This window comes from Clarias gariepinus, chromosome 5 (assembly GCF_024256425.1).
Source record: "Clarias gariepinus isolate MV-2021 ecotype Netherlands chromosome 5, CGAR_prim_01v2, whole genome shotgun sequence".
NCBI lineage: Eukaryota > Metazoa > Chordata > Actinopteri > Siluriformes > Clariidae > Clarias > Clarias gariepinus.
Genome location: NC_071104.1, coordinates 13,248,638 through 13,268,902, shown reverse-complemented (window position 1 = coordinate 13,268,902; position 20,265 = coordinate 13,248,638). Strand labels below are relative to the sequence as shown.

At 38.5% G+C, this 20,265-nt stretch overlaps 2 protein-coding genes across 8 annotated transcripts in view; one reads left to right on the top strand and one right to left on the bottom strand.

Moving 5' to 3' along the window:
• Positions 1 to 980: 980 nt before the first annotated feature.
• tfg (trafficking from ER to golgi regulator) lies at positions 981 to 15,748 on the top strand. 3 transcript variants are annotated; one of them, XM_053496803.1, is made up of 8 exons: positions 981 to 1,096; positions 4,186 to 4,370; positions 5,455 to 5,538; positions 9,175 to 9,321; positions 11,219 to 11,365; positions 13,144 to 13,302; positions 14,654 to 14,743; positions 14,850 to 15,748. In XM_053496803.1, exons 2-8 carry the CDS (start codon positions 4,187 to 4,189, stop codon positions 15,251 to 15,253), a joined length of 1,215 nt encoding a protein of 404 aa, XP_053352778.1. In that variant the 5' UTR covers positions 981 to 1,096; position 4,186; the 3' UTR covers positions 15,254 to 15,748. The 3 variants fall into 3 exon arrangements, with proteins under 3 accessions (XP_053352778.1, XP_053352779.1, XP_053352777.1); XM_053496804.1 differs by having other exon boundaries at positions 997 to 1,096; positions 4,183 to 4,370; positions 14,853 to 15,748; XM_053496802.1 differs by having other exon boundaries at positions 997 to 1,096; positions 4,183 to 4,370.
• A 148-nt stretch (positions 15,749 to 15,896) lies between these two features.
• Positions 15,897 to 20,265, bottom strand: part of LOC128523854 (target of Nesh-SH3) — a 34,835-nt gene continuing 30,466 nt past the window's right edge. For 4 of the 5 annotated variants that reach the window (XM_053496003.1, XM_053496004.1, XM_053496006.1 and 1 more), the window contains 3 exons: positions 19,199 to 19,357; positions 16,902 to 17,024; positions 15,897 to 16,748 (listed from right to left, as the gene is read on the bottom strand). In XM_053496003.1, coding sequence (XP_053351978.1) covers positions 16,633 to 16,748; positions 16,902 to 17,024; positions 19,199 to 19,357 — 398 coding nt within the window. In that variant the 3' untranslated portion in view covers positions 15,897 to 16,632. Of the gene's footprint in view, positions 16,749 to 16,899; positions 17,025 to 19,198; positions 19,358 to 20,265 lie in introns of those variants that run through there. The other variant, XR_008360463.1, reaches the window with a different exon arrangement.

Below are 20,265 nucleotides of genomic sequence, written 5' to 3'. Positions count from 1 at the left end.
TTAATGGATGTTGAGGAATTTTGCAGTGGTAACCAGGTATAACAAGGAGCAGATGCATTGAAACTTTCCTATATGTATTACCACTTCTCTTGAAAGTATCTTTTCTCATTTTATTTCAGTAAACATTTTACCTTACAGGTCAAAATCAGGTTTTAAACATGAACAAGTGGCTCCAGATTGAAAATGGTGTTTCATATACTATATAAGACACAGGAAATACAATAATGACAATAGGGCAGCACCTTCATGCCCTAAGACTTCTGGGATAGGCTTAGGATAAGCATTATAGAAGATGAAAAATAATAATACATGTATAGATTTTTTAAAAAATATTTTTTCATGAATTTAAGAAATATTATGCTGGTAAGATTACTCTTACACTCTTGTACCATTATCTTTTGGCCATGAATATTTTCTGTGCTTTATGCCCAGTAAGACCCTGTGTCTTATATGTATTTCACTCATGAAATAAAACAGGTAAAAATCTGAAAAATAGATAAAGAAGCTGTATCTCATTCCTAGACTATTGGAAGAGTTGATATTTTATACAGTTATAACACCAGTTATTGAGATGGAGGGCACGATGGTGCAGTTTATACCGTGTGCATGGTGCCTTGTAAGGAATTGTCCGATCTGGGGTGATTTCTCCCAACTTAGTCCTAGTACTCGCCCTAGTACTGCTGAGGCTGACTCTTGTTCCCTTCTGACCCTTACCAGGATAAAGCAATTACTCAATATGATTAAATGTGAACATCACAGTGCAAATATATAGAGGTTTTGGATGTAGAAAGATGTTTTCACATTAGGGACCGTGAATTGTTTCTGCGAACATTTTGACCCCAAAGTCTGGTTTAGTCTGGTTCACTTTGATTTGCTTGATACGGCCACTATTTAGTAAAAAGAAAAAAACTTCTGTAATTCAATCACCAAACCCATCAGCAGTGTGATTGAACCCACTGCGCAGGCGCGACTGTGTGTTTGCCACGTACAGGTCGAGTCACTTCCGGATGTGTAGTGCTGTACGGAGCTAGTTCACTGGAGACTGGTTCTGCCAAAATACTGTATACCGCTGCGGGATCTACAGCCTAAACGCCAGGTACAGCAATGCATTTACACTCATAGAAAGTCTTATGTTTGTGTCCTAGATTATTCAATATTAGTATGTAGCGCGTTAACGACGATAACTGGCACTGCTGACTCTAACTAGCTAAGTGAGTGTTAGCATCGGTTTAGCCTCTAAAAAGTAGGGCAAACAAAAAATATATATATAGTTTGGTAAGAAGTGTGAGAATTAACTAATTAGAGAATGATATTATAAGCTTCTGAGCAGTGTATAATGTTTTGGTTTCTTTATTATAATGCTTTTATGTTTAAAACCTTTTGCTCCGTACTTTGACGCCGGCAGAAATGCGATGTGCGTTTCTTGCAGGAAGTTCACTGTACAGCGGCTAACGTGTTATTTTCCACCAGCTTTGTAACCAATACTCGTGCATTGTGATTGGCTAGTCGCCGCGCGTGTATTCTAACGCCCAGCGCTGATTGGACAGCTGAGGGGAAAAGACCAGAATATAGGCGCAGAGAGAAACCCAACGCTTTCCTAAGGGTGGCTCACTATTTGGCAGGGTTAAAATGTCCTGCCAGCAACGCAGCAAAAATGGCCTGATTATTACGATATCTTTCCGAGCACATTCCGAGTTTATTCATATAACCGAAGTGAGTCCTTATATAATTGTGGGAATGGGTTATTTTTTAGATTAAGAATAGTTTGTTATTTTACACTGAGTAATTTAACTGTCAAGTCAGAAAAAAAAACTGACGATGTCATGTTACACTGCTGTAACGTTACTACTTAGCTAGCGTTAGCTGTTCGGCTAGTAACGTCAAGGCGTAAAGGAGCCTCGCCCATGTCATTGTCAGAAAGACTTATAAAAAAAACCTATAAATGACGTTTTAGTTTGCGTGCCACTTGACAATAGGTTAAAAGACAGGGCTGTGAATAGTTTTTTCCCCTACAGCTAGATCTGTTGTTAACTCGATAATACCTGCCTCTTTTGAGACTGTGAATAATTGTGCATGAGAAGTAAGATGAGAGGACAAGACATCATCAGTGATCAGATGTGTCTTCTCATGACTATAATACTAAACCCTTCACTCACACACTCTTTTCTTACGATTTACACATGAGTAGGTGTAACTGGCCAAAGTCTGTGCTGAGAAAGCCAAATCATTGTTTCTGCTCTGACCCTTAGACTGCTCTGTGGCATTACTCTCGGTCTGTAGTGCTTCTGTAGGCAGGCCAGTCTCGCCTCGGATTACTAGGGTCCTAATTAAAGGCCTTGTTTTCCTTTCTACTATTTCACCAGCCTCTTCTACATATCATATTCCTTTCAATTAGGGTCACCAGGCGGCTTGCCATGGTTGTCAAAGATGAACAGGAGAAGTAGGTGCAGGATTAACCCTTTAAAGACCTTACAGTCGTGAGGTCGTTTTATCATAACGTAACTTTGCTAGTTTAACATAAATTTGCTTCATCATTGTTGTTGTTTTGTGTGTTTTTTTTTTTTGTAATTGTTTTTAGTTTTGTTAACTTATGTAGATACCACAACTCAATAACTAAAATGTCTTTTTTTTTTTTTTTGATGTGGTATATATTAAGATATCAGCCATAACATTATGACCAATGACAGGTGTCATGAATGACGTTGATTGTCTATTTTAAAGACACCTGGAAGTGATGGGATATATTATGCAACAAGTAAACATACTGCTTCTATAATTGATGTCCTGAAAGAAGATAAAATGGGCAAGCATGAAGATTTGAGTGACTTTAACAAGGGACAAATTGCGATAATTTCCAAAAGACTGTTGGTCTTTCGGCTGCTCCTGGCAAGGGGTCGCCACAACCCTCCCATTTTATCCGGCACTGCATCCAGTGGCAATCGAACCCCGGCCTTCCACATGGAAAACCATTGAACCAACGAAAGGGTCGTTGATGCACCTGGGGAGCGAGCAAATTCTTGATTTAATAGAAGAGCTACTATAGCTCAAATTGTTAAAAAAAAAAAAAAAGTTAATGCTGGTTTCACTAACAGCCCGCCCCCTCGGCCAATCAGCTTTCTCTAGGCCTCCGGCTGCAAGAGGTTACAGTGTCACTCGGGAAGCGAATTCCCAATCTCTGGATGATAGGGCGAGCACTTTACTACTGCGCCACTTAGAGGCCTCGACTGCTGTTGCTTTGATTGATGCCTCCTGTCCCCCTCACGGGCACAGATGATCTGCTCCTTTTACTTAGCTGGGATTTCAACTTGAGATCTCAGGATGAGGAGCAGAATTGGTTATATCTAAGGCTGATCAGCTGATTACTGCAGATCTTGTTGATGGCTTTTTAATAGTGAAAGTAAGAGCATTTGCATGCACACACAGTGTGACAAGAACACACAGGATTGGCTGACTATGGCTGTGTGACCATACGAAAACCAGTGGTATGATCTGAGGTAGTTTCACTGGTTCAGGTGTACACTCAATAAAATGAAGTCAGCCGATGACCTGAATGTACTTGATGACCAGTTTATCACATCTTTGGATTTTTACTTTCCTGATGACACATGCATATCCCAGCTTGTGAAATTGTGGTTCTGGGAGCACGAGGAATCATTTTCACACACGCATTGGCCACCAAATTGTTTGCTGTAATCAAAGCCAAAGGCGGTCAAATGAAATATTGGTGGGTTGTTTTGGTTGTGTTTTTTTTTTTTTTTTTTTTTTCCTCTGGCCAGGCAGAATGCATTTCCACCAGCTGTTTTTCTGTTTTTGTTGTGTTAAGCTTTTAGTCCCTTTCCTGGGGAGGGAAAAACAGATGTCTTTTGTTCTCTCTCTCTCTCACACACACACACATGTTGGATTAAACAAGGGTTTAGACTTACCATGTTTGACAGAATTTCACCCTTTATTTTTGCAATTTAGATTTTATTTTGGTTTGCTATAAAGTCACAACATGCCTGCTCTTCTTTTCTGTCACAGTTAATTTAGAATAACATGCAAGTGAGTTTTAAGTTTGAGCATAAAGGTGTGAGCAGTTTCTGGCAGTTTAATGTCATCCGTGTTAAAGGCATTGGGATTTCTCAAACAAGTAAACATGCAGTAATTTTGTATGCTGAATTTTAGTAATCATGTATGTTTCAGCAGTATGAATGGCCAGCTAGACCTGAGTGGGAAGCTGATCATCAAGGCTCAGCTGGGCGATGACATCCGCCGTATCCCCATCCACAATGAAGACATCACTTACGATGAGCTCCTGCTCATGATGCAGCGCGTTTTCCGCGGCCAGCTCCAGAGCAGCGACGAAGTCACCATCAAATACAAGGACGAAGGTGTTGCTTTGATTAAACCAGCATAAACAAGGATTTTTGTAAACTAATGATAAATTGTGTTAGGAACATTAGGCAGCAGCACCAATCTGATGTTCGTGCTTAAAGCAGAAATAAAACCAGCTGCAGAAAGGACATGATACTTGCCCCAGATTACACACAATAGTAATTAAACAGCTCACAGAGTTTTCTGTATGCAGCTAAATTGTGTTCTGTGTGCAGCTAAATTGGTGAATGCAGACTAATGGATGCAATGTTCAATTCTAATAATTCTAATAAATCTTTTTCTCAGAACTAAACATGGTTTGTCCAAAATGAACAGCATTTTTGTTAGTTTAACTTTTTTTGCTATGTCCCTACCATCTCTATGTCTCTCCTCTGAATTTTTGCATAGCACAAACCTATAGTGTTACGTGTTAGTCACAAAGAGGTAAATAACATTTGTGGGCAGAACAGCTTTGTAGCTTATTTCAACAGGTAGAATGTTTTAACAGAGCACCAGAAATAGACCCTGTGCAGCTGAAGGTTGCTGAGTCATCTGGGTCGATTTTAGTTCTGAGTGGTTCACATTACTATGAATGGCAATCACCAGGGACCAGACAGTACAATATTATCACAATATGTTGGTGCAGATTTGATTTGTATATAAATATCTCAATTCCGTAACAATTTATGTTACAATTTAAACAAAATTAGCAAAATAGTTTGCTCCTACCACACAAGGCTTTTAAATGCTTGACAGCAGGCATAACCACTTTGTACATCTTTAAAAAAAAAAAAAAAAAAAAAGATGGGATATTCTGCTTAAATGTTCTAAGCATAAAAAGACATAGGATCAGTGTAAAAGTAAATAGTACAGTGTCTTCAAATAATGAGTCAGTCTAGACAAGACGTTGTTATTGTAGTAGTTTGGTTTCTAATCAGTGAAATAACAATGTGCTTGTACACATCAGAGCCAAAATTGTAGACATCATTGAGCTAGATTTGCCATTCCCAAACCAATCTAGACCAGAAATAGGTTCCCATTTTTTCCTCTAAATTAAACAAGTTTATTTTCTCTGCTTCAAGCTTTCTTCTTCTGTTGCAGACGATGACCTTATCACTATCTTTGACAGCTCCGATCTGTCCTTTGCCATCCAGTGCAGCAGAATATTAAAGCTCACACTGTTCGGTAAGTTAATACCTTTAAGCCTTGTTTTGTGTCAGGTGACCTTGAGCCTGTGTAATGATGTATTTCCTAGAATGTTCAAATTTCCAACAATTTTATGCTGGTGGAATAACGTCACAGACTTGGAGCTTTTAAAAATAAAAACAAGTGTAAAGAATACAAGTGAACTCTAGTCAGATTTCTGATACAGATGACTTCTGTACTGTTTATAGCACCACATGTTGTGTTGAGGTTTAAGGGCAGTAATGTATAAGCAGATAATCTTTCTCCAGATGTGCTGATTAAATGACCCCGCAGTAATGCAGTATCTGGCTATTTATTTATTTATTTATTTATTTATTTATTTGTTCTTCCTGTATTTCTTACTTTCTGTTTTTTTTTTATTAAAAATTATTTAAGAATTTTTATGAATGAATACATCACGAAATTCAGTAACATTAATCTTAAAAATTGTGGCTAGGAATATAGCTATATGATCTGCCTTTCTATTGATGGATGTAAAAATAATGAAGTGTAATATTTTATTGCAAATGGGAAACACTCAGGCTTGTGGGAAAAAAAATCAAACTAATGTAAGAGTTCAGACAGCATGCCCAGGCTCATTGCTGACAAAGAGCACATAAGTTTAGCAGTCAGTTTCAGAATTATTGGCTTCTTTGGTATAGATGGGTATAACCATAATATTGTTTTCTGGGTAATTAGGCAAATCGCATAAAAAATGAGTTGCACTGGGTAGATAGGATCAAGAATGTGTTCATCAGAGGGACAACCCGTGTTAGATGTTTTGAAGATAAAGTCAGCGAGACCAGATTGAGGTGGGTTGTTCATGTTGGGGACATGTTCAGAGAAGAGATTGTGAGCATATTGGTAAAAGGATGCTGAGTTTGAAACTGCCAGGTAGATTTATGGATGCAGAGGAGATTTATGGATGCAGTGAGGGAGGACATGAAGCGACCTCAGAAAGGCAATAGCCGAAAGACTAAGAAGAAGACTCGCCATGTCTACCATTTAGTATTTATTATTTACTAACCCTCCTTTTGTCAAAAAAAGTCTTGCCCCATATTGCTTTATGATATTTGAGAACAGAGACATGGAGTTCATAGGACTTTAGCAGAAGAAACATTCTGCCATCGTCACAGATCCTCCGCTGTACATATCAGAGAGGTGTTGTTTATTTTCTTTGTATCGGTCCCTGAACTACAAACCCACCTGTTACCAGAAAGCTCCATTTTTGACTATAGAACTCAGTTTAAATGAGCATTTCAGTAGTCGTTTCGAGGCACACATATTTGTGGATAAATGGGTGGGGCGGCTTTTTGCTGGCATAGAGGTGGTGTCTAATTCTACATTTAGATACTTGGTGACACCAGAATCCAGCCATTTTCTGTAAATCACTAGCCAGACCACTACCCTCAGAAAAAAAAAATCTTTTCTAACAATAAACACTCACTGAGCACTTCATTAGATGCACTGTACTAATACTGGGTAGGGCCTTACTTTGCTTCACTCTTCATGGCACGGATGCAAATTCCCCCGGGATTCTGGTCAATGCCGACATGATTGGATTGTACCAAACATAATTCTTGCACGTTTTCAGATGCACTTTTACGCTGTCAATCCCCTGTTTTACCACTTCCCTAGGGTGTTCTACACAGAACATTGAATTCATTATCATGTTCATAAAACCAGTTTGGAATAAATTTATAAAGGGTCAAATTTTGACAGGGTGTATTATCTTGCTGGAAGTAGCCAGTAGAAGCAGGGTAAATTATGGCCTAAAGGAGAATGTATCTTGATTTTCATCTTTCAGCCTTTATTCTGAATCAATTTTGAGACTGTTATGTGTGAAAATCCCAGGAGATCAGCAGGTATAGAAAAACTACACCACTACCCATGCCATGGTCAGCATCACTGAAATAAACTTTTTTCCCCTACCATTCTAATGGTTGATATGAACATTCCCTGAGGCTGAATGAGTAGGTTTTTAAAGTGCTAATAAAGTGCTTGGTGAGTGTTTTGTTATGCAGTATGGCCAACCATAACAAGTGACCGCTTCAGGATTGTATTCAATAATTTAGTTAGCACTAAAGGTCATGATATTATGTGCATTTCTTTCTGTGATCATCAGTTACAGTCATCTCGAGGTCAAGTATAAAGAAAACTGAGCAGATACCCATTAATTTAGCAGTTAGTGTGCTTCCAAGTGTTTAACTAAACAGTACGTAGTTGACAATACATAGCCGTATCATAATGAGCAGCTGTATTGCTAAATGATGGGTAGTACAGAATAAGGACAGATAGGTATGTTCAGAAAGAAAACAAGGGAAAGGTACATTTAACCCATGTGGTAAGTAATCAAAACGGTTAAGTGGTGCCAGTAATGCATAATTGTATTGCAAGATCTTTTACATGCAGTACTGTGTCAGTACATATTATGTACCTGTAAATGTAATTTGCAGTACATGCTGTTACAGGAAAATAAATAATGGTGGTGTAATGCAGACCAGTATGCAGTCTGAGAAATTACCCCATGCTAGAACATGTTTATTAACCTAAACCTTTAATTTTAGTTACAGTCGTGTGCATAAACAATTCATGTTTCACCAGAAAGATAACATTTAAAGCATTCTACAAGTCTGTCTAGTATTAAATGAGTTCACACACTTTCAATAAATATCCACCAGGGGGAGCCATGGCACACATTGTACAAAGGTAAAAATTGGGAATTAAGTGTTCATGCTTCATTGGTGTAGCGATGTCACAAACTCTTGGCTTGAAAGTAAAAGGCTGCTTATATGCCAATGTTCTCACATGGTTCATCACATATGAACATGTAATGCATTTGTTGCATTTAGCTTTATAACTGTAACTTTAATTAACTTTTGCATGCTGTATGTGTGAGGACATATCTTTTAGGCATTGTCCAAAGATATATTTTTTCCAGCCAGATGAGGTGATTTCCTGTCCAATGTTTTGGTTGCAGCCCTGCCTCTTTGTGCCAAAGGGTCATAAAACGAGGTGACGGGGAACATTGAGAGGGGAGTGAAGATATGGAGAGTTGTGTATTTTCCAAGTCAAGCTTGTAGAGGTCAATTGCCGGGCTGTGACGTCTCAAACTCACGTGCACGTGTGTGTCCCAGACGTGTGACTTGAGTAAAAGACTGGGGCTGATTCTGCTATGAGAGGGTGTATTGTGGAGCCTGAAACAGTTCAAGCAGACAGCCTTGTAACACTCAGTTACAATAACAGGGCAGTCTGCTCTTTTCAGCAGAGGTGGTAGAAGTACACAAACTCAATTCTCAAGTAAAAGTATTTGCCAAACAATGCACTTCCGGAATACAGTAAGGTTAATAGACTTGCCAAAGCATGACATTCATAGGCTTTTTAAAAAAAAAAAAATCTTATAGATGGGAAACACAAACCAAATTTGTAAGAGTTAAAAACTCTTTTGCTCAGTACATTAGCTAGCTAGCTAGATTGCTTCTAGTCTTGTATTTCAAAACGTTTAGATTAGAAAATCAATGCACTTTCGTGTAATAAAGTATTTGTACTTTGTTACTTGCCGCCTCTGCTTTTCATTGTGTTGCACCTATTTGCATTTCTCCCACTGAGAAAAATGATTGCTTGCATATTCCACAGTGAATGGGCAGCCACGACCACTGGAGTCATCTCAGGTTAAGCACCTGCGCAAGGAACTGATCCAGCTGAGAAACAAAATCAACAGCTTGCTGGACAGCCTGGAGCCACCGTCAGAGCATGCACTGGAGAACAGCAACCCTGAGACCGGTATAACACGACAAACCCAGTTCTCCTACATTCCTGTGTCACAATAGATATTACTCACGACCCAGAAATTCATAATATTCATTGATACTAAACATAATAGAAAATAATAAGTTTATGGTTGAAGCCGTTCTTAATGGCCAACATTTTTAATGTATAGTTTAAAGAAATTGAAAACTATAATTTTTTTATTTTGTCATTTGTCACAACATATACATTAAAAGAAACAAAATTAAGGATATGGAACATCAATATTGTTTAAACAGTTAAGAAGACTAGTTTAGCATAGGTTTATTACAGTGTGTCATTATAGGCACTGAATAACAAAAAGCAACAAAGCAGTGCATTGACCACTTCACTACCAGTCAAAAGTTTGCATGTATTTTTGTACATTCTCGAACAATACTGGAGATTTCCAAAATATGAAATAAACCACACCAGATTTGAGTAATTAATCGGCATGGGAATCACCAATCACCCCCGATACAATATTATCACGATTCTTGGTTGCCGATACGATTAAAATTGCAATTCTCTAAGTATTGCGATTTTATAAATGGCCTGTTTTCCACATTTTCACCCAATTTTATTACAGTTTTAAACATTTAAAAAAGTGAAAAGATTAATTAAATGTAGTATATTCCTTATAAAATTTGTTTTCTCACATAATCTCATTTTAAGTTCTTTGAATCTTAAACTAAACACCGCAGCATTTAAACAATAGAAAATAACTTAATACAACATTTTAACATTTAACTGAGCAGTATGTATCTGTCATCCTATCATTATTTCTAATAATAACTCAAACTTGGCAAATAATTAATTTCTACCACGTGGGATGAAATTGTGTAAACAGTTTACTGTATGATTATAAAGAAATGGCAATGCCTAACCTCCTCTAAAGCCTTTAACGTCTCCAAAGTCTCAAAACCCAAAAGTGAGCTTGCAGATTGAGCAGGTGCGTGCGTCTTCTCATGCAGTTTTCTATTAAATTGTGCTCGCTGTGTTTTAAATTTTAAGTTTGTAAGTAATCAGTGGGTTTGAGACTTAATCACTCAGAGTTTGGAGAAAAGTTTAGTAGATTAGGCAGATTAGTGGCTTTTAAACATGCACACTTTTTGATAATGTAACGCCATAAAAATGTGTTTCTGTTGCTCAACTTGGAAACTTCTGTGCTCAGTGCAGAATCAGTTGTATCTAAGGCTGAACAGCCAATTACCGGTCAACCAAACTGAAAACCAGCCAATTCTGGTCACTTGTTGATCGACCTGTTTATTTCCTTTAGAAGCATGATATGTTTGAAAAAATCGATTTTGGAGTTTTTTACGATACATGAATCAACACACATAAGAATCGCAATTCATAAACCCCCCCCCCCCATCCCCCCCATCTCAAGTAATTAAGTAACAACAACAGTCAGTTGTTATTTTAAGACATGAAGGTCAGCTGTTCTGGAATAGTTCTTCCAGGAACAGTATTGTGTCAAGTGCAAAGCAAGCACCATGAAGAAACTGGCTCTCATGAAGACCCTCCCAGGAAAGCAAGACCAAAACTTACCTTACTCAAACTTACTCAATATCGATTCATGAGTCGTTATGAAGGCTTTATTGAGCATAAGTTGCAGATACATTTTAATATCAACTGTTCAAGGGAGATTATTGCATACTTTTAAAACATTCAGAAATGTTTTACATTGTAGAAAGAATTTAAAATCAGGAACGACCATGGAGTTAGAAGGTGTGTGCAAACAATTTACTGGTATTGTATGTACTATAATGCTTTTTTTGTTATTTTGAAGTTTCATACACATGCTTTATATTATCTTATTTTATTTCATAATCAAAGCCGTTACTAATAGTTAAAATTAAACTGAAGTCTTGTGGTTATGCTTGTCGTCCAGAATGTGTGGAAACTGTAGACACAGCAGCGAAGCAGGCTCCTCCGGTCAGTGCTGCTAGCATGTCTGCCTTTGACCCTCTGAAGAACCAAGAAGAGGTCAGCAAGAACGTCATCTCAGCGTTTGGATTGTCTGAAGAGGCTGCTCCAGGTACACAGACTTATAGGAGTTTACTGCGGTAGTGTACCTCAGGAGTAGATAATAAACAATATTGGGATTTCCTCTGGGATCTATCTATCTATCTATCTATCTATCTATGATGGTGATTTATAATTGATCTGCACTCTGGCTGTAGAAAATTACTTAAATTTACTTTTAGAAAAGACAAATACATATATATATATATATATATATATATATATATATATATATATATATATATATATATATATTTTTTTAGGTATTCTCCTTTGCTTTTTAATACACTTTGTCCATCTGTCAACAAGCTTTTATAGCCCGTTATTAAAATGCTTTTGTCTGAGTGGTGAGCCAAGAATGCACCGCTGTCTTGACTTCGTCAGAAGCGAATCTTCCTCTTATGCCTGCTTTTTGGGGACCAAACAGGTGAAAGTCCAATTGAGCGATTTTTAAAGCACCGTCAATTGTTAAACCTTTTTTCCTGATAATGTTCCAGTACTGGCCTGTGAGAATCCTAGAAAACTGTAAACATCAATTTTCCCACTGATGGCTGACTTTTTAACTTTTTCTTGGTTGGCCATTGAGAATGTTTCCATTCTATTTTCAGCTGTTTACTCTCAGGTTTTGTACTGATGTGTCCATGTTTTGACACCAGTAATGATTCTCTTTAAGAAACGTTCGGCTTCCTTAGAGTATTTGTCCAAATTTTGTTTGCAGATATCCTAACGGTACACCCTCGGACCATTTATTAAAAAAAATAAAAAAATCACTGCATGTTGCTCTTCTTTTGTGCAAATCACAAGTGATCCATTTTTGGACTGTAGTTACAAATGCACAGCAGTGATTTGGGGAGCCTTGAATGAAAAGTACAGATAAGACAGTGCAGTCAACAGACATTTTAATATAACCAGAGTGCAGATATGTTTTACTCACCCATCTATCTATCTATCTATCTATCTATCTATCTATCTATCTATCTAAAGGTGATAAACTCTTTTGTGGTACAAAAAAGACTGCTTCAAATGACGAAATCTTTATTAGGGTAGCATTAAAGCACTATTAACTTTACATTTGTGTCCCATGATGAAAGTAAATCTTTAATCTTATGCAGTCAATTTTCAGTTTAATGTTGAGTTGTAATATTATGCAGCTCTAGGACTCTACATGCACACTGTAAATTTCATGTGAGACAGAAAATGAGTACAGAAAAGCGACCGACATGACTGCACAACAGATATTTTGGCAATTAACTATTAATGCTTAGCTTATGACTGAACAAGGCGGTTGGACGTTGTTTTGTTTTGTTTTGCAGTGGCGCTTCATATTTTGAATGATGCCATACACTCGGCAGAAGAGGCAGATGTTTTTAATCGGATTCAGGAAGAATAAAAGCATGCTTATGTGTCCTCCCAGTTTTCGGTGCCGATTTGTTTTTAACAAGCCGTGTCATAAGTTCGCAGCTCGTACGAGAGAGGATGGAGCAAAACAGAAGTTTGCAAACTCTCATTTCTGAGTTAATGTCTCCAGCTTTGTAGCTAGCACTGGCCGATCCCGTGAGCTGCCGCCGAATAAATAATTTACATAAAACTTCCGAGATTGACAGGCCTCACCAGAGAACCTGCTAAAGCTGCAGTAGTTTACGGTTAGCCAACTAGAGCAAAACCAAGCATATTTATTTGTATTTTTAAAGTTGCTCATCTGGACCATGGCCTACTGCGTGGACTCCTGATGCGCTCTCTCACTCTTTTTTTATTTTCCTCTCTCTCTCTCTCTCTCTCTCTCTCTCTCAGTCCCAGTCCCAGTCCCAGCAATAGCTGCAGTGGAAGAGCGCTCTGGTACTCCTGACAGTATTAACTCATCCTCCTCTGCAGCTCATCCTCCTGCTGGAGCTCCTCAGGGTGCCCCACCTTACGCAGGGGTACAGCAGTCTCCTGCCACCACAATAGATGGTAAATACACCCCACCGCACACGCACACACAAAACGCACATTAGAATAAGGACTCTGATGATGCTTTTATGCTTTTCAGACCCCAAAAAACTGAATTGTATTTGTGAGTACCCTCATCTTAGAGGCTAAATCTGGATCACTGATCAGTGGCAAGGGAAAATAGACAAACAGAAATTAAGCAAATAATGCATGTAAACAAACATTAGTATGTTTACATGCAAACAAACTGCCCTGTTTCCACAAAGGTTTCACATAAGCAGAAGTGATATATAAAATTACTTAATTCATCCATGGTTTGGAAGGAATGTGTATGTTTAGATAGAAACCTGCAGTAATAACAAATCAAAGTTCAGTCCTGTGTGCGTACGCGAGCGTTCAGACCAAGTGTGGAAAACGCTCCTAAAGAAATTTTTAAAGTAAAGGGCAGAAAGAGAAAGTCTGGGAAGGTTTAAGTTTTTAATCCGAAAAAAAAAAACCTCTGTATATTTCAGTTAGTGATATCCTGATGTTTGGCAACATAATGTCACACCTGCACCGGTTTATCCACACACAAGCACGTCTGTGTCTAGTCTTTAGAGCAAAGAATGAAAGAAAATAAGGTTAGAAACACTGCAGACATGCTTTAGGAAATCCCCGGTGCATATAGAATCAGACTAAAACTCACATTCTTTTATAGTTAATTCATTTCTCAGTAAAGAGAGGGGTCACAGGCACTCAGAAAATACTTAAAAAACAAAAACTAGCTGAATAAGAACTGGTGAAGAGCGTCATGTTTTCCTCTGTCATGTTGGATTTGGTTCTGTTTGGTTTCCACAGAGCTCCTATGTCGGTTAAGTCCAAGTAAGGAAACTGTTCTTACTCATGCTTTCACAGAGTCATAATTCTTAGACCTTTGGTACTATTCACTATTTTATTAATATCTATCCAGTAATCTGCCATATTTTAAATCACACCCACACGCACATTTCACATTTGTTACTTGGTGTTGCACACACAAACAGGCCATGGGGCCGCTATGACTTATCTTAAAAAAATTGTTCTGTTCCACATGGTCAGTTTCATGTGTGTGGGGGGATTTGTGTGGACATGATTGTGTGTCGTTTACGAAGCGTGTCTGACCGTGCTAACAGGACGTTTGTTGGAAAGAGGTAACTGTTTTTTTCTCCTGTGTACTGACCATCTGGTCAACACAACAGGACACACTCACTCACTGCACATATGTTTTTGTTTTGATTTTAGTTTGAGGAGGAAGCAGAATAATAATAGCATATCGAGTTCATGCTGCTTCATTAAAACTCCTATCAGTCTGATGAAACAGTGTGTGAAACACTTTGTTCTGTCTGGTTCCTAGGTCAGATGTATCAGCAGTATCAAGCTCCAGGTGGATATCCTCCTCAGCAGCCAGCCGCTCCTCAGCAGCAGTATGGCATGCAGTATCCTGGTAAAGTTCTTTACATGTTGTAATTAATTTCAAGTGGCTTATTAATTTCAGTGATGTGAGGTTTATGGTCACATATTTATTTGTTTCTGTTTTTCCTCATCTTCAGCAGGTTATACTACTCAGCCTGGTGGACCTCAAGCCCCTCCACCTCAGCAACAGTTCCAGAATTACCCCACCCCTACATCTCAGGCTGCTGCTCCTGGCTCCGCCCCTGGATTTAGTGCCCAGGCACAGGCCCCGCCACCTCCCCAACCCCAGCCCCAGCCCCAGGGTGCAGGCCAGTACCCGCCACCTCAGTTTCCCGCTCAGCCCTACACCTCCCAGGCCTCCCAGCAGCCAGCCAACTATAGCCTTCCACCCGCCTCTCAGCAGGCCCCAGGGTATCAGTCTCGTCCTGGGTATACCCCGCCCCCAGGTGTGACCCCTCCCCCAGGGGGTTCCAATCCCTATGCCCGCAACCGCCCCCCTTACGGCCAGGGCTACACCCAGCCTGGCCCCGGCTACCGGTAAAATCCAGCTTTAGCACTAGAGCAGAACGGATCAGACCCTGACGACCCGCGTTAATGTTGTGTGTAAAGATGCGTGAGTGAATGAGAGAAATTGAAGCTGTGAGTGGTTGCACAGATGAGACCAAACGGTGTAGGAGTTGAGAGCTGTGTGAGAGAGTCTTATTGGGGTGAGAACAACATGTGCATGTGTGTTTTGTTGTGTTTTGGCGTGAGTATGAGTTTTATTTTAACACTTGTCTACTCGTTGGTGTTATCGTGTGTTAAATCATGCGTCAGCTTTCTGTTGAAACACTAGATATAATCACAGCTGATGGAAATTACATTGTTTAATTCTCTTAAACCCCCCCCCCCCCCCTCCCCATTCTCTCCTTTTCATCATTCCCTCTCTCCTGGTTTTTACTAATAACTGACTGGCCCTCTGCAGTGGCCCAAGTCATTCTGTATAAACTTGTAACATTTGTTTTCTGGAGGTGAATAAAGACTTTAAAACTAAAAATCTAATGTTTTTTTACTTTCAAAGTGAAATAGCAATGGACATGTTCTACACATTCTTGGCATCATTTTTGTGAAAGTCTCTTAAATAGATACCAGCCTTTGACCTTTTGCAATGAGTTTGTGTAATTAATGCAACTGGTTAGAAGACATAGAGAAAAACATTTATTTTCTTGTGCACCTTCATATAAAAAAACAAAATATTCTGCACCAAAAGTAATACATTTTGTAGCATTAACAAAAAACATTTTAAATAGCATTAACATTGCAATCACTTGTCTTGTTACATCTCCAACAGCTGATTAGAAAAATCAACATTCATTATCCTTAACACACTGCAATAATTAACCTCAGAAACAAATAAGAATGAGGGTTTAGTTCATTTTTTCCCACATATACACATATATATTAGCCAAATGATCTACATGTAATGTGTGCAAAACTTGCACAAAAACTTCTTGAAACTATCAACTTCATGCTGGTGAAATGCGTTTCTGTTAGACCAAATGCATAGATCTTCATCTTAGAGGTTTATATTTTAGTGTGTCTATTAAACAGCTGCACAATATGACCAATTTCCTTTTTCAGCTTATGCTGTCTATTTTGCCAACTGCCAGGAAATCGCCAGTCTCACAAATAATATACACGTTTTAAACATTCAGGGAGCCTGCTACCCCGTACTTTCATAAACTCTGCTGTTTCTGTAAATGGCTGATAAATTTGTTCTGCATATAAATAGTATGAAGCATTATATGTGCCATTAGATACTGCAGACAACACTTAATAGAACTTTTTGCTTTTTTCCCCATTCTGTACATATTTATACATTGTCATCTCTCACACAGTATAGATTCCAATCAGGCACATCCTCAGAGAGCTTCAGGGGTCCTACCATGACCCAGGAATGGGGACTCCACACTCATACCAGGCTACATAGTTGATCTGGGTGCTACCACCAATCTTTCCAAACTTCACAGGCTCCTGGCGCATGGAGCGGAAATAACCTGAAGAAAAATAACAATGTTTTGTAAAATAAGGCAAGTGCAGCCAATTTCAATAGAAATTACCTGTATAACTAGCTAATATTGAAAAAATAATAGCTGGCAGACGAGTCTGGGTCAAGTATGTGAAGAGTATGACAGTACAAATGGCTGCACCTTGTTTGAGTGGTAAGTGGTATTGTGATAGAGGGCCTCCAGTCCGTCCATCCAGGTAGGAATCAACAAACTGACAATGATCCTCTCCATACCCAGTCTCATCCCCAATGTTATAAAACTTCCCTAAAGGTAAAAGAAACCATATAAACTTTTGCACATGTACATTTACATATTTATTGCAGCATAAATATTAGCGATGGGAAGTTTGAATCATTTTAGTGACTCAGTTCTCTGAATCTCGTTCATCAAATTGAACAAATCTTTTTTTAAATCATTTAGTTCATTTCGTTCTTTTGATAAGGAATAAAATAAAATGTTACAATTTCAATAAGCAGACCTCCAACACGTCTACATACACAAATTTCGGCTATAGTTCCAGTAATTAAAATATTACAATGCAGCTAAGGACATATTATAATAAACAGATTGAGTAGCTCCCCTCACCATCATATCGTCCATTCTGAGTCGTTCGTTCTTTTAAATCTATTGCACCGCATAGCGTCTATGGGAGTCATGTGAAAAAAAAAATGTGACTTGAAGATTCATTGAGAACCGTTCAATTCTGTTTCATGTGTACTGCACTGCATAGCGTCTATGGGAGTCATGTGACAAAAGAGCGAAGACTCGGGGTAGAGGAGTCATTGAGAAAGAATCGCTCAATTCTGTTTTCTGTACATAACCTTCAGAGGTTTTGCAATGATTTGTGCATGCGCACCCAGTCGAAAATAAACTCTTCGAGACTATTCATTCTTCTCAGTCACGTTAAAGATTCATTCAAAAAGAACGAATCATTCATGAACACCCCATCACTAATAGATATGCTTAGTAGTCTCTGTCAACAACATACCATCATGCTTGAACAAACAAGTCAGGGTCAAAGAAAAATTTTATTTAGACATAAATCTATCCATACATATTTATTTAGCTTTTCCTTTTACACTGGAAAGCAGAGGTCAGCACAGACTTCCCTATCCCAGGACAAATACTCTAGCTCCACATGGGAAATTCCCAGATGCTCCCAAACCAACTGTGAGACATCATCTGCAAGCAGGAAGTTTACCCCTTGGCCCATACTTGATACCCACTTATGTGTCCTAAATTAGTGCCAAGAAAGCAGACACAACTCTCTCTACTGTATATAAAGATCAAATTACATCAAGTACCCAGATTTCTGCATGACTCCTCGGTCGAAACTAGTTCCAAGCAGATCTGGTCTGGGCAGGACTGTATTTGTTTTTCCTGAATCCTTGGTTTAATTATATATTCTGAAGAAACCCTGGCAAAAAAAACTCCCTGTAACTAGAGCACTTATGCTCGTCCTGTTTTGTGAAGAACAGACCACCATCTTAGTTTACAAGTCCAAAGTTCTCCACAGACCCCAGACCTCAGTTACCCACACCATCCCTGTCCAGATCTTTTAAAAATCACATTAATGGCTTGCCACTATGAAGGATTAAAGCCACTATTTTAACCTCAGCCACAGACATTATCCTGGCAAAGAATGGTATTTACTTAGTTAGGGACTTCACAGTGCTGCTTCTATTGCTAAAAAAAAAAAGTGGTTAACCTTGCGCTGTACCTGTTAGCGTTCATAAAAACAGTTGCATCACCAAAACTGTTTCAGCACCAGTTGATTGCAGAGGCAGTATAAACACCTCAACAATAAATGGGGTATAATGGGAGAGACCTGCCAAAAGCAAGTTGCAGTAGTTCACTTCCAGCTTACAAGAAATGACAAGAAACTGTAAAAGCATCTGCAAGTCTTGAGAGAAAAGTCTTAGCGTTATAAGAATCATCCTGATGCATGAAGGAGAAACCCACATTACAGAGTCCACTTTATACCTCCTTATTCTTTATACAGGGTTGCAGGGGGCATGGTGCCTATCCCAGGGGACTTAGGGCATAAGGCGGGGTTCACCCTGGATAAGAGTGCCAATCTATTGCAGGGCAAACACACGCTATGGGCAATTTGGGAACACCAATTAGCCTAAGCTGCATGTCTTTGGACTGTGAGACAAAACCCACCAAGAAGAAGAAGAACATGCAAACTCCAGGCATATAGACCCCGAGGCGGGAATTGAACCCAGACCGTGAAGGTGCAAGCTGACTATGCTAACCACTACACCACTGTGCTGCCCCTGGTTTTACTTAAACCTTTAGAAAATGTACAGTATTTAGTTAAACTTGAAGTATGTAATCATTTGGACTGCAAATCTCTTTTAGAATCAGAGCAAGTTTTTGTTCATAGCTGGACAAAATTCTGCTCTAATGCCCAAGACAGTAAACAAGGTTCTGACCTTTTAGTGAGTCACTTAGGTAGATCTTGTATCTGAGTGAGTTGCACAGTTGTATTCCCACAAACTTGCGATACCATGTACGCTTCACAAATTGGTTTCCATTGCACTCGGAATAGGAGTCTGCTTTAAATGAGAATGATGACCAGATGGCGTTTTTACCTGTAAAAGTGAGATAATACAGACAATTGCATTGTTAAAAAGAAATGAGCTTATCATTTAGAGCATACAGTATAAGTGGAAACATGTTGCCACAAAATATTAATTTCATTAACAGATTACAGGATATCACTGCAATAAAAAAAAAGTAAATATTGCTCACTATAACAATTAATTTCATACTAAAAACTAATTTTAAAATCAAAACACCAGTGTTAGTTATTTAAAGAGGACATTTGAGTGTGAACCAAACACAGAATTCAGATAATTCAGGTTGTAATGTACAGAAACACACTGCATTTAAAATAAAAAGATAAATAAGGAATCATATCTTATATGACTTATGTCTAATTGATTAACTCGATTTACTAATAGTTAATCATAATTATGAGCTGGGAAGCCATAATTATGAGATATACTTTATGTACAGTGCATTTTTGTTACAACTAAATGATTTAGATTATCAAATACATTTTAATAGTGCACAAAGATGACCCAAGTAAATACAGAGTACAGTTTTTTGAATGATGGCATCATTGATTAAGGGAAAAAGCTGTACAAGCCCATCTGGCCCTATTTAAAAAAGTAATTGCCCCTAAATCATGAATAAACAGTCATTTTGGAAGGCTGCGCTTAATTTCACTTGCCACACCCAGACCTGATTACTGCCAGATCTGTTGCATTAAAAGATCACTTAATAAGTGATTATGGCAAAGTGAAGCTGTCTAAAAGATCTAAGAAACAAACACAATTCATGAACAGATGGGAAACAAAGTAATTGACATCTATCAATCTGTAAAGGGTCACCAAGCCATTTCTATGGCATTGAAACTCCAATGAATCATGAGCCATTATCCACAAATAATTGGAACAGTGGTGATGGCCGGCCTACCAAAAATACTCCAGCTTCA